Below are 15,012 nucleotides of genomic sequence, written 5' to 3'. Positions count from 1 at the left end.
ATTTCTTAATTAAATGGGTTCACTTGTTTATTCTTTTAAAATCAGGAGTGAAGAAAACCCAATTTTTTGGCGGGCCCTTTATTCCTTGTTCCATGTGTTGAATATTTCATTTTAGCCAGAACTTTCCACCACGAAATGGGAAGCACAAAATACCTCTATTATTACTATTATTATTATTCTCTGCTAGGGAGATATGGTGGGTGGCAGCTACAAGGAGCCTTTTATGTAATACAGTAGCTCAGCAACATGGAGATTTACACCACAACTCCTCAATGTATATTAACTTATTAGTCGTTTTTTTTTTTTCTAAAGTGCTTTTAGACAGTATAGGGCTTACTTTGGTTCCAGTCGAAGTGAAGACAGAAGAACAACGTCCCCAGATCCCAAAGTCCAAGGCTTGTGCGCCTTGCGCCCCTTGCAGCGATTCCTGGAGTGAAACTTGGCCCGCAGGCGTGGCCGGGGGCGGGGCCAGGGCGCCACCCGGAGGGCCAGGGCAGGACATCGCTTCGGGGGCGGGCGGTCCCGCGCAGCCGCACCGGGGCGCAGACTCCACACATCGGACCTTGGCGGCGGAAGTGTTTGTATGTCAGTGTGTGTGGTGGGGGTGGGGGTGGGGTTGGGGGTGGGGTGGGCCTGAGCGGCTTTGTGTTCTCAGAGAGGACAATAAAGTTTCAAAAAGTTTGAAAAAGAAAAAAAAAAAAAAAACACCCCTCCCACGCCCCTTGGCCACCCAGGGCGTGGACGCCCTGGGCCAGGCGCTGACCAAGGCGTGTCGGGCGCGCGGGGGCCGCGGGTACACAATGGGGGTCACGGTGGAGGTGCGCCAGGTGTACAAGTACCCCTTCGAGCAGGTGGTCGCCAGCTTCCTCCGAAAGGTACCTCCCCACCCTCCGTGCCACTCCCTTGGCTCCGCCGTGCTCGCCCTGCCACCTGCAGCTCACCCCTCTGGCCTCCTGCCTTCGTGGGGTCCCGACCCACCACCTCGCCTGCCAGCCGCGCGCGTGGCCGCGGGGGTGTGCGGAGCGGAGGCGCAGCTGGGTTTCCTCGAAGGCTCCCTCTCTAGGATGAGGGAAAGGTCCGTGCTCGGCGGCACGTCCACATCGTGCCACAGCTGGCTTGAGGAGAGGTTCCAGGTACCCTAGTTCTCCTGCTGGGTCGACGGTGCTTGTTGATCTTTCTAGTAATCTGACTCCTGAACAGCTACATAGGGCCTAGATCTTACTGAGTATTTATTCATTTATCTCATTTTTTTTTTCCTTTCCAGGGCACTGTCCCAACTCTGCTTTAGGGTGGTGCAGGGGACTGAACCAGGGACCTCTGGGCGGCGGGTAGATAGCATAATGGTTATGCAAAGAGACTTTTATGCCTGAAGCTCTAAAGCCCCAAATTCAATCCCCGCACCACCCTAAGCCAGAACTGAACAGTGCTTGGGTTAAAAAAAAAAAAAAAAAAAGAACCTGGGACCTCCAAGCCTCATGGTTGAAACTTTTTGCATAACCAGTATGCTGTCACCCAGCTCAGGACACTTAGATTAAGCAGCAAAGTGGAAGTCTCTCAGAATAACCCTTCTGCTCTCCCCAGCCCTACACTTTATTATTTTTTTAACAGCTGTGAAAACTGACCAGTTTACCTATTTCTGCACCTTAGTTTTGCTATCAGTGTCATGGGAGGAAATGAAAACACGGATTCAAAGGGGTTGTTGGGAGGATTCGTAAGGTCTGTCTTGTGCTTATTGTAACGCTAGAGGCCTCTGACTGACATTGTTCTTTGTAATGCTGCAGTTGCACAGGCTACCTTAGACATTCAAAGACCTCATTTGAGATTCTAAGGGGTCCTTCTAGGACTTTGGCTCTCAGTGCTAGGAGAATGGAAAACTTTCTTTGAGGACTGGTAAAATAGCTCATTTGGGAAGTGTGTGTTGTTTTGCTGGCCCTCATCATATTACTGTGGTTTCTTTTACTCTCTCCATCTGTACTTCTCTGTTTCTAAAAAAAAAAAAAAAAACAAAAAAACAAGAAGAACAAGATTTTTCTTTCTTTCTTTTTAAGATTTTATTTATTTATGAGAAAGGAAGAGAGAGAAAGAGCCAGACATCACTCTGGTACATGTGCTGCCAGGGATCAAACTCGGGACCTTATGCTTGAAAGTCCAAAGCTTTATCACTGTGCCATCTCCTGGACCACGAAAGAGTTTTCTTTCCTTTTTTTCTTTATTTAATTTTTTTAAATTTTCTTTTTTTTCTTTATTGAACAGAGACAGCCAGAAATCAAGAGGGGAGGGGGTGATAGAGAGGGAGAGAGACAGAGACACCTACAACACTGCTTCACCACTCGAAAAGCTTTCCTCCTACAGGTGGGAACTGGGATCCCAAATCCTGGTCCTTGCGCATTGTAACATGTGCACCCAGCCAGGTGTGCCACCACCCGGCCCCCAGAAAGAGATTTTCCTTTGAGAAATTGAAAGCACCCAGACCTGAGAGGTGGGACTCCTGTATTCTAGTCTGGTTTTCTCTCCAGGCCTTAGTTTGCTCGTCTCTAAAATGAGAATGTACCAGAAAGTCTTTCAGAGTTCTTGTCAGCTTTTACATTTTTTTCTCCTTTTTTTTTTAAAAAAAAAGATTTTATTTTAATGAGAGATACAGAAAGATGGGGCACTGCTCAGCTCTGGTTTATGGTGGTGCTGGGGATTGAGTCTGGGCCTTGTATCCTCAGGCAAGAAAGTCTTTTGCATAACCATTATGCTATCTCCCCAGTTTTTATACTGTTAAGTAAGATTTACAAGAACTGTAAATTGCCTTGGCTTCTAGCTGTTGGGTAGTGTGCTCTATAAACAACCTGGAAACCATACTAAAGGAGATTCCTTCAGAAGAGGAAAATAATTTTTCATGTTGTTGGACCTGACTTCCACTAATAGAGGGGACACAGTTGGGGACCCAGGTCACAGAGGAGCACGAAAGACACTGGTTTTATGCTACAGAGGGAAAGTTCATGCTTGTGTGATTGAGTGTAGCAAGGAAACCAACTTAAATTCATATGGGTAGTCTAATGTAAAGACTTTCCCCAAATGGTATTTGTGAAGTGATCACTGAAGCATGAATAGATGTTTCCTATGTATGAGAGGAGAGGAAGTGCTTTCTTTTTTTTATATATATAATTTTTAAAAAATTTATTCATGAGAAAGATAGGGGAGAGAGAGAGAGAAAGAACCAGACATCACTCTAGTACATGTCTGCCGGGGACTGAACTCAGGACCCCGTGGTTAAGTATCCAAGGTTTCATCCACTTCACCACCTCCTGGACCACAGGAAGTGCTTTCTGTATATGATCACAGTTACTCCTTAGCAGCCTCAAGATGTAGTTAAAACTGACTTCATAAAAAAAAAAATACGTATTTGATAAGACAGAAATTGAAAGGGGAAGGGAAAATAGAGTGAGAGAGAATGAGAGACACCGGTAGCACCGCTTCATGGAAGTGAGGACCAGAGAATTGAACCTGGGTCCTTCCTCAAGTGGATGTGCCACTGCCCATCCACCGCCTTCCTCAAAATTCACTTCTATTTTATGGTCTGAGGAAACTGAGGATCTGAGTTTAAGGGACTTTTCTAAGATTTCCACCATTAGCAGGAAGAAGTCAGGATTTCAATACATCTGAATCCAAAATTCACACCCCGATCATCAACCTGTGCTGACTTGCACATAAGAGACCCTCAGATGATTTAAAGACAGTTTGTTGTTGTGGAGGTGGTGCCTCATGCATATACAATTTTAATGTTCCTGAGCTGCATTTCCATTCAAAGTAGAGATAGAGTGGGTAGGGTGGGGGAGAGAAAGGGAACATGTGAGAGCCTGTGAGCTCCAGAGGAAGAGGGCACAGCACTGAAAAGTTTCACCCCCCCACCCCCCCAGGCTGTAGTGCTCCCATGTGGTAGTGAGATCTGAATCTGGGCCAAGTGCATGGCAAGGCATCAATCCTACTCAGTGGGCTATCTCTCCAGATCCCCACAAGTGATTATTTGCTTTGCTCTTTATCCATTTTCAGTTTCATTTTGTCATCTTAGTGGATCCATTTTATGGTGCCTGATACAAGAGTACAGCTTTGATGTGTGGTAGACAGAGGAAAGGTTTCAGTTATCCATTGCTATGCTTACCCTTGTATTTTTGTGACATATACCAGTGATAGGCTTTTAATTCTGATGATGTGAGTTGGCTGAGATAAGTTGGGTGGATTTTGTGTGCTGTGTGTTTTAGCTGAGGTCCCTTATGTAACTATATTAAGCTAAGGCTTGGAATAATATTTTAAAAATACTTAGTAAAGTGCCTTGAGTGAAATAAATTCACACTAAGGAGAGCATGTTGGAAGGCAGGATCTGGGAAAAGGCAGGAGAACTTAATCAGATTAAAGGTCTGGTGTTGGGATGTAACTTCATGTTACTCACACCAAGGATGACACTACTCTTCCATTCTTCTATTCACAAAGCAGTTCTTTAGAAATTCCTGGGAGGGGCTATATGTCTCTTTCTAAGATGTCACATCCATTTGCTGTGAGAAGTTTCATCCTATGAGCTGGAAATCAGTTTAAACACCATGCTTTGGTTGTTAGGTTGAGCATCCTTGGGAAACAATTTTTACTATCTTATACTGTGGCTCCCATGCAAATTAGAGGCATCATTATAGAGTTTCCTTCAGTAAATTCACAGTAAATGGGCGGCACAGCATAAAATAAATAAGGCCATTTATGCAAATTAGAGAAAGATACTCTTTTCTCTAGGTGGATGTAGCCTAGTGCTTACTGACCTGCTTAGTTGAGAATCTTATTACAGTGAGTAGCATGCATATATGTATGACACTTCTACTGTTTTAATTGCTCAACTATGAGATGGTAATGCCATGTTCTCTACCTCCCTCCCAGGATTGTTGTAGGGATCAAGTGTGTGACAGTTGAATAAGCATAAGCTTTTTATTTACCGAAGGTGGTAAGAATTATCTTTTGTATGTTCTTGTAGTCTTTATGTATTTTCTTTTCAAAGGAAAGAACTTGGCAGAAGGGACAATCGTATGAGAGTCTCTGGGAAACAGCTAATCTGATTTTTGCACAATGTTATGTTTGAAGCTGCTTCAGCACTGAGGAAGTTCTGTTTTAAATAGAATCTACTGATCTGTGGCTTTTGGTATGTTAAAGCTTGTCTTCCAAGTTATAATATACTACTATTTTTAAAACCTGAGGAATATTTACTCTTCTTACACCTGTCTTTTGGATACCACAGGCAAAATATTGGCTGCATGTTTTCAAAGTTAAGTGGTCTCTTGAAAAGAAACAACACAATAGTCTTTGTTCATAGAGTACAGTGTTTCTCATTGAACTCTTCATGAAGGAGTGCTATGAAATCCAAAATGGTTTATTCATTGGATGCTAAACTCTATTTTCCATGAACTGGTAGTGTCAAGGCACTTGACAGTGTGTTTTGGTTGCTCTCTTTGTATGCCTCTAATCTTTCTAGTTCTTATCACTTATATCTGTTTCCTTTTACCAAAAACTATCTACAAAGAGAACATAAAATTTCACCTATGAATATAAAAGTCTAGAAGATAGGTCATCTGTGTAAGCTCTCTTGGGCCATTTTTTTTTCTTTCTTTTTTCCAATTAGTGATTTAATAATGATTGACAAAGTTGTGGGATAAGAGGGGCTACAATTCCTTATAATTCCTACCAGAGTGCCACATCCCATTCCCTCCATTGGAAGCTTCCCTATTCTTTATTCCTGTGGGAGTATGTACCAAAGATCTTTATGGGGTACAGAAGGTGGAAGGTCTGGCGTCTGTAATTGCTTCTCCACTGGACATGGGCATTGGCAGGTCAAACCATAACCCCGACTTGTTTCTACCTTTCCCTCATGGAGTAGGGCTATATAGAGTTGGGGTTCTAGGACACACTGGTGAGGTTGTCTGCTCAGAGAGGTCAGGTTGGTGTCATGGTAGCTTCTGCAACTTGGTGGCTGAAAAGCATTAAAATATAAAGCATACCAAATTGTTTAATAATCAGGAACCTAAAGTTAAGACTATAGCAGATGAGATTTGGGGTCTTCATGTTGGAAGAATCTAAGAAATCTATTTTAGGTGTATTCCAAGGGATCCGTGACTTTAATAATTTTTCCCTGATCCTGATAGGTTAAAAGTATTGTCTGGGAGGATTGTCTTAGAGTTGGGAATAGGGACAGAAAGCTAGATCAGGGCAGAGAGTAGCACCCAAATATGGGACAAGTGTATAAACACCATTAACTGTAAACCCCATTAATCTAACCTAGGGCCCATGTCTATTCATATTCAGCACAGGAGCCTATGTAACCTCTGCATCCCTGTCAGTCTGAGTTCACAGTCCATGGTCACAGCTAGAAACATTCTAGGCTGCACTCATTTCAAGACCAGTCTTCCTCGAGTGTCAGAGTATGTTGACCCAGCCTCCCGTCAGTGAGTAGGGCAATTTCTATCACTGTTATTGTACATTGAGGGCAATGTCCCGTAGAGGCCCACAAGAGTTTATAATGTTCCTGATGGAGATGACCAGTGATTGTGGAGAGAGAGATCTGTTAGAGGTCTAGGCTCATCATATCTGTGTGGGAATCCCAGGATTCCCTGAGTAGGCCATGGATGATGGGGTGGCCTACTAGTGACCAAAAGGACCATCATTAAAGTGTACCAGTCTCTTGCCCTAATCTAGCTTTTGTAGGCCTTACTTTATTTGACAGGGTTATACTTAAAGTGATTGGAGGATGTAAAATAGGAAGTAGGTGATGGGGGTATCTAGGTCTAAATAGAAAATATTTGATTAAGGGTTGTGCAGTAGGTTAAGTGTGCATGGCACAGACCAGTTCAATAAGGTTCAATAAGGATCCTGGTTCGAGCCCCTGGCTTCCCACCTGCATGGGGGTGGCTTCACAAGCGGTGAAGCAGGTCTGCAGGTGTCTGTCCTTCTCTCCCCCTCTCTGTCTTCCCCTGCTCTCTCAATTTCTTTCTGTTTGTCCTATCCAACAGCAATAACAACGTAACAATAATAACAACAAGGGCAACAAAAAGTGCGAAAAAAATGGCCTCCAGGAGCAGTGGATTTTTAGTGCAGGCACTGAGACCCAGAAATAACCCTGGAGGCAAAAAAAACAACAACTATTTGATTAAGTACTTTATATTGTCTTTTTTAGGTCTTTCTACTTGCTTGCTGTATTTATTGAGTCACTGTAGACTATCGTGCCTGTTTACTTTAAGGTGTATACTTTTTGGGCCTATTTAATGGGCTTACCTTTCATGAGGTGGATCCAAAGAGAACCTGTCACTGGGTATATATTAACCAAAGCACTGCTCAATTCTGGTTTATGGTGGTGATGGATATTGAACTTGGGACCCCCAAGCCTCAGGCATGAAAGTATGTTTTGTAAACTGGTGTGCTATTTCCCTAGCCCCTTCAAAGAGAACTTAAATTTTTTTTACTTGACATTTTAATTCATTAAAAAAAACTGCAGCTCAGGACGTTGTCACAATAGGTAGAAGAATACTGAACTTTTATGCATGAGGCCTAGAGATCAGCCCCTGGCATCTACATATATCAGAATAATGCTCTGATATTCTCTATTTCTGTTTCCTACCCCATTAATACATGAATGAATCTTTTTAAAAAGTGATTTAAATGAGGGGTCTGGGCATTATGCACCTCGTAGAACAAATATGCTACCATGCATCAAAACCCATATTAAAGTTCTTGGTCCCCTACCTGCAAGGGGAATCAATGTCCATGTCCAGAGAAGAAGCAATTACAGAACCCAGAACTGCCATCTTCTGCACTCCCAAAATAGTTTGGTCCATATTCCCAAAAGGGGAGAAATGATAGGGGGAAGATGACCAGAGAGCTCTGAACACCAGCTGCATCAATATCCGGAGAGAGAAGGGGACAAGGAAGGACACTCTGGGTGTGGATTTGACTTGGAAGGGAAGAGAGGGCAAGACTATAAGGGGAGGAAAAAGGGTGGAGGGGTGCCAGGCTTGTATCACGGGAGAGAAACCAGGAACTCGTGGCGGTGTGGTAATGCAATTCTTTATTCATGTGGGAGCCCCAGAGTTGTGTGTGAGCACAGCGGGTTAAGCCACTTGGTGCCAAACCACAATGGCTGGCATCTGCCTCCCTGTCTGCATACCTGCCCTCCTCTAGGTCGGGAAACGGAAAAAGAGTGAAACCAGAAACAGAAGTGACTTTTATAGGATGAAACTGGAAGTGGCAAGCCGGAAACGGAAATGGCTAGGAACGGGGTGGAGAAAGGAAAAAGGCACATTGGGAACTTCCTTAGCAACTGTTGCAATAGTTTGAACTGGTGGGATTAATGTTACCCTGCAGGCAGGGCGGGTTTCTAGGTAGAAAGAAGATAGATCAAAGGAATGGGTGGGGAATCATTCAGGCAAAAAAATGATTATGTAAATAGGCCATAGTGTCAGCAATGGAGGATGGAGCAGAGCATGGGGGGCTGGCTTAATGCCCGACAGTGGGGGACAAATATATAAAAAATATAGAAAGGTAGTTATAGAAATAATAGTCAGCTGATATCTGCAACCTTGAAAGAACTACTGTAGCTTCTAATGGCAGGAATAGGAATACAGAACTTCTTTAGGCCATTCTACTAGGATCCCATGCTTATTAGATCTATGTCTAATCACGGAGGGCTATTAAATACTTTTACTTTGAGTTATATAATTGCCCTTTGCTTATGGATACATGTACACCTGTACCCAGTACCCTAAACCCTAGCCTGTATCTGTAACTGTGTTAGATAGTATGCCATCTAAAATGGAACTAGGTAGTCCCATGTGTTAGGAAAGATTTACCAGGTTGACATCTCAAGCTTGGTGTCTCTGGCAACAATCCAAAGTAAGAATTCAGTAGCTACATAATATGGCATGGCGGCACTGGTAACCTAAGTTGAGGTCGACAGGGGTAGTACGACAGTAAAGGATCAGAGAAGAAACATCAGGAAATATGGGCATAGTCCTAGAGGTTCTAGGACTAGGAGAAATGATCTTAAAAAGAATGGGAAGAGTTCCGTGTAGTCTTAGAAAGAGTCTAAAATAGCAGTAGTTATTATTGTTATAACCAAATTAGTTGGGGGTTTGTTTTTCTATGAAAATCCAGTAGTTAGGATCTACTGTAATATACTTAACCTTACTGTGCTTTGTGCCCTTTAGGGGCATCTACTATTGATTTGCTTTTTAAGTATAGACAAAAGAGTCATTGCTACACATCCAACCCAGTTTTGAGCTCAGTTCCCACTACACACTGGAAAATTTTGGTGCGATGGGATCTTTCCCTCTAACTTTTTGTTTTTGTCTTTTCCTATCTGAAAAAGTCAGCCTGGAGCAGACAAACCCCTGCAGTGATATCTCTCTCTAAGGAGTGTAAACTTCATTTTTTTCCCTGGTAAATTTCTTTTTCTTTTCTTTTCTTTTTTTTAACCAGAACACTGGTCAATTCTGGCTTATGGTGGTGCAGGGGATTGAAACTGGGACTTTGGAGCCTCAGGCATGAGAGTCTGTTTGCATAACCATTATTGCTGTCTACCCTCCACCCACCCTGGTGAATTTCAGACACCAAAGAGATCAGGAACATAGGATATTCTCAGCAAATTCTTGTTGAATGAATGAATAAAAGACATTAATGACTTGAGATTTAGCCGTATGTAATTTAAGATTGAAATCTGTGTGGGATTCAGTATCATGCCCTTACTGAGTGTACTGCAATAAAATGATCAGATTTAAGTAATTTCCTTCAGCACTGTGGCCTTGGTTTTATTTATTTTAGCCAGGAGACTGATATTTTGAACAAAATGGTTTGAGTGTTTACCCTTAAATTCATAAAGGGGATTTATGAATGGCTATTTCCATTTAGAGTAGAAAGTTGACTGGGTAATTAATTATGTTTCCATTTCTGATCATGTCTTTTTTTTCCCCCCCTTGCAAATCTGACACTTAATATGTGCAACATTTTTCCTTGTAGAGCTCCTGAAATATTTGGAAGAGGATGGCAAGAAAGATCACCTGGGAAGGTGCCTACTTTGCCATGTATTCCAGCCCAGAACCCCCCAGCACTAGCAAGTGTTTCAGTACTGTGGTACCTTTCCCCTGTCTCTCTGTCTTTTTGTCTGATGAAGTTGACCTCAAGCAGCGAAGCCCCAGCAATAGCAAAAAAAAAAAAAAAAAAAAAGAACCCCAACCCCAGATAATAGTCTTAGTTTAATGTCACCATTATTTATCTTTTGTTTACAGTGTAATAGCCTTTCTTCACTTTGGTTTCCTCCTTCCTTTCCACTAGAAGATTAGGCACAATGAGAGGGAGGTTGGTGAGGAACCTGAGCCCTGACTTCAGAGGGGCAGGGAATAGATCTCTTCTACTTGTGTGAGTTTGGGCAAATTAGTTCATTTTTCTATACCTCAGTTTTCTTATCTGCAAAATAATAATAATAATGAATGTTAGCCTTGTGAATTTGTTAAGGGAAATTAAATTGGACAATGCACATATTTGTATATATGCTGCTTTTATGGTCTGTATAAATAATCATGATAATAATAATAGTTATAAGTTTATTTATAATAGTTGTAAGTTTATTTATTCTCTGAATCTGAAAACAAAAAGCTGAGAGAATAAGTCTGCACAAATCTTTACTACCGTGGAGCAGTAAAGGGAACAGTGAATATGAGTAAAGGTGCACATTTTAGCTATAGCTTCTTTTTAAATGTCATTTGAATAATTTAAAAGTGTACTCATTAGCTTATCTAGTGGAAATGTGTAATCAGTACACAACAGGATTTTTAACAATCAAAGAAGTAGTAAGCATTCACTTTAAGTTTAGTAATAGACATTCATAATAAATCTATGCATCACTTTGTCTTTAGAGATGGGAAAGATAAGTGACCTCAGCCTCAGGCAACTCACTATTGAGGTCAACAGAGATAAATCCGTTAATTTCTGTGACAAGTGCTTTCTCAGGGGCATGTCAACAGGCATATTGTTGGGGCAAGATCCACATTTTAATTAGAAATCTATGGGAGTTTTTCGAGTGCTTAGAAATAGTTTTGTTCTACTCCAGTGGTTTCTTTTCTTCATTTAATTTTAACTTTTTTGGTCATCACCGAGGCTTCGCTGCTCTGGGGTGACTTTTTCAGATATAGATAAAGATATAGAGAGACAAAAACAAAGGGACAGAGGGAGAATAAAAGATTGTAACACCGAAACTTCCTCCAATGCAGTGTAGCTGGGCTCAAACCTGGGTTGCATATTGGTAAAGCATACATACATGAACTTTTCCAAACCGGTTTTTTTTTTTTGGAAAGGGGAGGCAGTAGTGATTTACAGGATAGTTGTTGATACATAAGCATAGTTGCTTATCTCCCCATGATAGGTGTATGTACCCCACTCCCACCACCAACCCAAGTCTGTCTTTACTGGCTTGTCCTGGGTTCCCAACATCCCCTTCCTCCCCAACCCAGAGTTTTGCTTTGCTACAAGATACCTCACCCAATCCAAGTTTCACCCTCTTTCCTTTTTCTTAATTTGTTTCTTAAGTATCACCTATATGTGAGATCACCTGGTAGGTTTTTCTTTTTCAGAGAGAGAGAGAGAGAGGGAGAGAGAGAGAGAGATTGAGAGATTGAGATTTTGGCACCAGGGATTGAACTGTGAGTCTTAGGACATGCCATTGTTGCTTTTTACTTACATACAGAAATGGTAAAGCACGAGCTTGTGAAATTTCACTAATCTGGAAAAATAAGAACTATCTTCTTTTTTTAATTCTTATATATATATATTTATTTTCTTTTGTTGCCTTATTGTTGTAGTTATTATTGTTGTTGCTACTGATGTCATCGTTGTTGGATAGGACAGAGAGAAATGGAGAGAGGGGAAGACAGAGAAGGGGAGAGAAAGACAGACACCTGCAGACCTGCTTCACCGCCTGTGAAGCGACTCCCCTGCAGGTAGGCAGCTGTGGGCTCCAACCGGGATTGTTATGCTGGTCCTTGCGCTGTGCGCCACATGCGCTTAACCCGCTGCACTACCGCCCGACTCCCAAGAACTATCTTCTAATCATTTTAAAATTGTATTTAATTTTTTTGGACTACAGATAGATACTGATAGTGGTGTATATGCCATCCTACAGCATAGTAAAATTTAAGAAAAAGACTGGAATCTTTGAAATTTAATGTCATTAGAAAAGTTAATTTATTCTTCATTAGCAAAGCCAGCTGGCATTTATTGAGCAGAATACATATGTAGTACCAGGTATTATACTTTCCATAGTAGTATTTCTGTTAATTCCTTTAACAGATCCTTAAGTATTTTCTCCTTTATTTTACAAGTGAGGAAACTAACACAAGTGATTTGCCCAAGTCCCCCACAGATGGGCTTCAAAGATTCTTAGATTCCAACTCCCCTTTTTTCCCCAATATTTTGTTATTTTAATTTTTAAAGATTTCTTAGCTTCTCATTAAGAAATAATTCAACTTGCAGAACATTGCAAAAACAAAGAATTCTTGTGTACTTCTTTCTCAGGTTTCTCCATTCCACAGTGTACTTTTTTGCAATGAGGAAAGTAATAATGATACAATGTTAACCTATAAACATTACTCAAAGTTTGGTATTTGACCACTAATATCCTTCTTCTAGTCCAGTATCTAGTTATCTAGTCCAGGTCCTATTTTTATTTGCTTCTCATATTTTTTTAGTTTAGATTTTTGTTTTTTAACAATATATAACACCTTTTTTTTTTTTTTGCCTCTAGGGCTATTGCTGGGGCTCGGACAAATCCACTGCTGCTGGAGGCTGTTTTTCCCATTTTGTTACCCTTGTTGTTGTCATTATTGTTATTGTTCCTATTGATGTTGTTGGATAGGACAGAGAAATTGAGAAAGATAGGGGAGACAGAGAGAGGGAGAGAAAGATAGACACCTGCAGACCTGCTTCACAGCTTGTGATGCGACCCCCTTCCTGCACATGGCGAGACGGGGGGGGGGGGGAGAGGGGGTCAAACCAGGATCCTTTCTCCATTTCTTGCGCTTTGTGCCATGTGGCTACCACCCGCCCAATGTATAATGTTACAATCTTTCTGGACTAAGAGATTTTCAAATAATACTGGTCAATTCTTGCTTTTTAAGTTCAGTGCCCTAGCCACTGCTGTTAACATTGGTCAATTCTTTTGTAGACTCTGCCTGAAAATGTGTTCTATTTATGCATATATTTGATGTTGAGATGAAAGGATTTTCCTTTGTGCCACAATTATAAATCATCTCATCCCCAAAGCTTCATTATAACATTGCCAGCTAATTAAGACACGTTTGAAAGAAGGTGATGTGACACTGGTTAGCCTTTGTTTAGGATTCTAACGTGTTCCAGCTTTTGAGATGGTTTACTGCCCTGGCTTCAAAGATGACAGCATCACAGCCAATGTCTTGGCTTCTTCTTTGTTATTTTGAATTAATCATGCTGCTGGTCTGAGAGGCCAGTGATCACCCATTCAAAATATCCATCAACTTAAAATATATTTTGTCCTCGATCATTGAAATTTTGATTAATTGATGACTTGTTTGATCTTGATATAAATCAACTTTGCTTTTCTCTAAGATAGACTATTATATGTAGCTGACAAAGGGAATTTAATATGGCCCATGGTGATTTCTTTGTGAAACTAAATGCCACATTTTTCTCAACAGCTTTACCTCTTTACATGTAAATATCTAGAAATGGTGTGGGTAATACAGATTCTCTTAATGTTTATAAAGCATATGATGATATGTTAAAGACTTATGTAGGCCTTCTTGGTTTTCTTTGCAGTACCATTCAGACAGATCTGTTGTGGGACTATGTGAAAGCTTGGTAGAGCTTAGGCAAGCTCCCCCTATCCTTGGATGGAGGCCTGGAAAGACTCCCCACTTGTTAGCCTCTCTCCATATAGAGATGAGCCAAGAGGGAAAAGTCTCCAAGACTCAGTTTCTCCTTGTCAGCCTCTCAAGCTCACAGAAATCTCACAGTTTCTCCCTGCTAGTAGCAGGCCACATGGCTGCCTGCTTTAAGGTTCATTCAAAGTTTATATAGTCACTCAAAGTTCACACATCCACCCCACCTTTTTGATCATAAAGGAGAACACACACTATCATATATATACCTCCCCAACACCAGGTAGTTGCATCAAAATGTTATTTCCTTATGCCCTTTGATATCTATTATTTACATCAGGCATTGTTTATCCTCTATCTCACCTTACTGGTTTAACCCCTATGCTTCTTTCAAATGCCTTTGGATAATTAACCTGTTTGCATCATGGAGAATAATTGTCTTGACCTTTATGTGTTGGTATGCGTGAGACCCCTTCTGTTTCATTGGATTAAATCCCCCCTGCTTAACACTATTCTATTTACATAACCACTGCATTCTATTTACATAACCACTGTTAACAAGCACCACCCTCTCCCCAGGGCATTGGTGTTTCAGTGATAGGATTCTCGCCTGCTCCGCCCCCTCCTTGTCACACTCTGATTTTCACCAGTCACTTTTCTCTCCACCCTCTCTACGTCACATCCTGTTTCCACCCTACTTGGCAAGTATATATAAAGACAGCATTGTGAGTTTTACAGTACCTTGAGTTCAGCTTAGCTCGGCTTATATTGTGCTGCGTCCTGCATGAATAAAGATATACTGCGTACAACCCAGCCATGAGTCCCAGGTCATCTGTTACCTGCCCATGAAGCCAGCCCAGTGAAAACAACATAACCCGTCGAAAACAAAATATGGCGCTACAACGTGGGACTGGACCTGCGCAACTCCCAGATAAGTGAAGACTTTGCCTACCTATGCACTATGGTCTTCTCTTCTACTTATGAAGAGGTTTGCCAAAGCCTCTACTGTTTCATCATGAGACAGTTACTCTGTCTCTGGAACATTTTGCTCTGGGCCACACTTTGTTTCCCTGACCGGGAACTTTGGTTTCTTATG

At 41.5% G+C, this 15,012-nt stretch overlaps 1 protein-coding gene across 3 annotated transcripts in view; it reads left to right on the top strand.

Moving 5' to 3' along the window:
* Nucleotides 1-231: 231 nt before the first annotated feature.
* The window catches only part of PRELID2 (PRELI domain containing 2), a 119,005-nt gene continuing 104,224 nt past the window's right edge, over nucleotides 232-15,012 (top strand). The window contains exon 1 of one of the 3 annotated variants that reach the window (XR_009547042.1): nucleotides 232-581. Coding sequence is in view for 1 of the 3 variants with exons in the window: in XM_007533955.3 (XP_007534017.1) it covers nucleotides 801-875 (75 nt within the window). In the remaining 2 variants the exon portion in view is untranslated. Of the gene's footprint in view, nucleotides 582-682; nucleotides 876-15,012 lie in introns of those variants that run through there. The other 2 variants (XM_060180325.1, XM_007533955.3) reach the window with 2 other exon arrangements.

Source organism: Erinaceus europaeus, chromosome 2 (genome assembly GCF_950295315.1).
Source record: "Erinaceus europaeus chromosome 2, mEriEur2.1, whole genome shotgun sequence".
NCBI classification, from domain to species: Eukaryota; Metazoa; Chordata; class Mammalia; order Eulipotyphla; family Erinaceidae; genus Erinaceus; species Erinaceus europaeus.
This window is presented reverse-complemented; position numbering and strand designations above follow the sequence as displayed.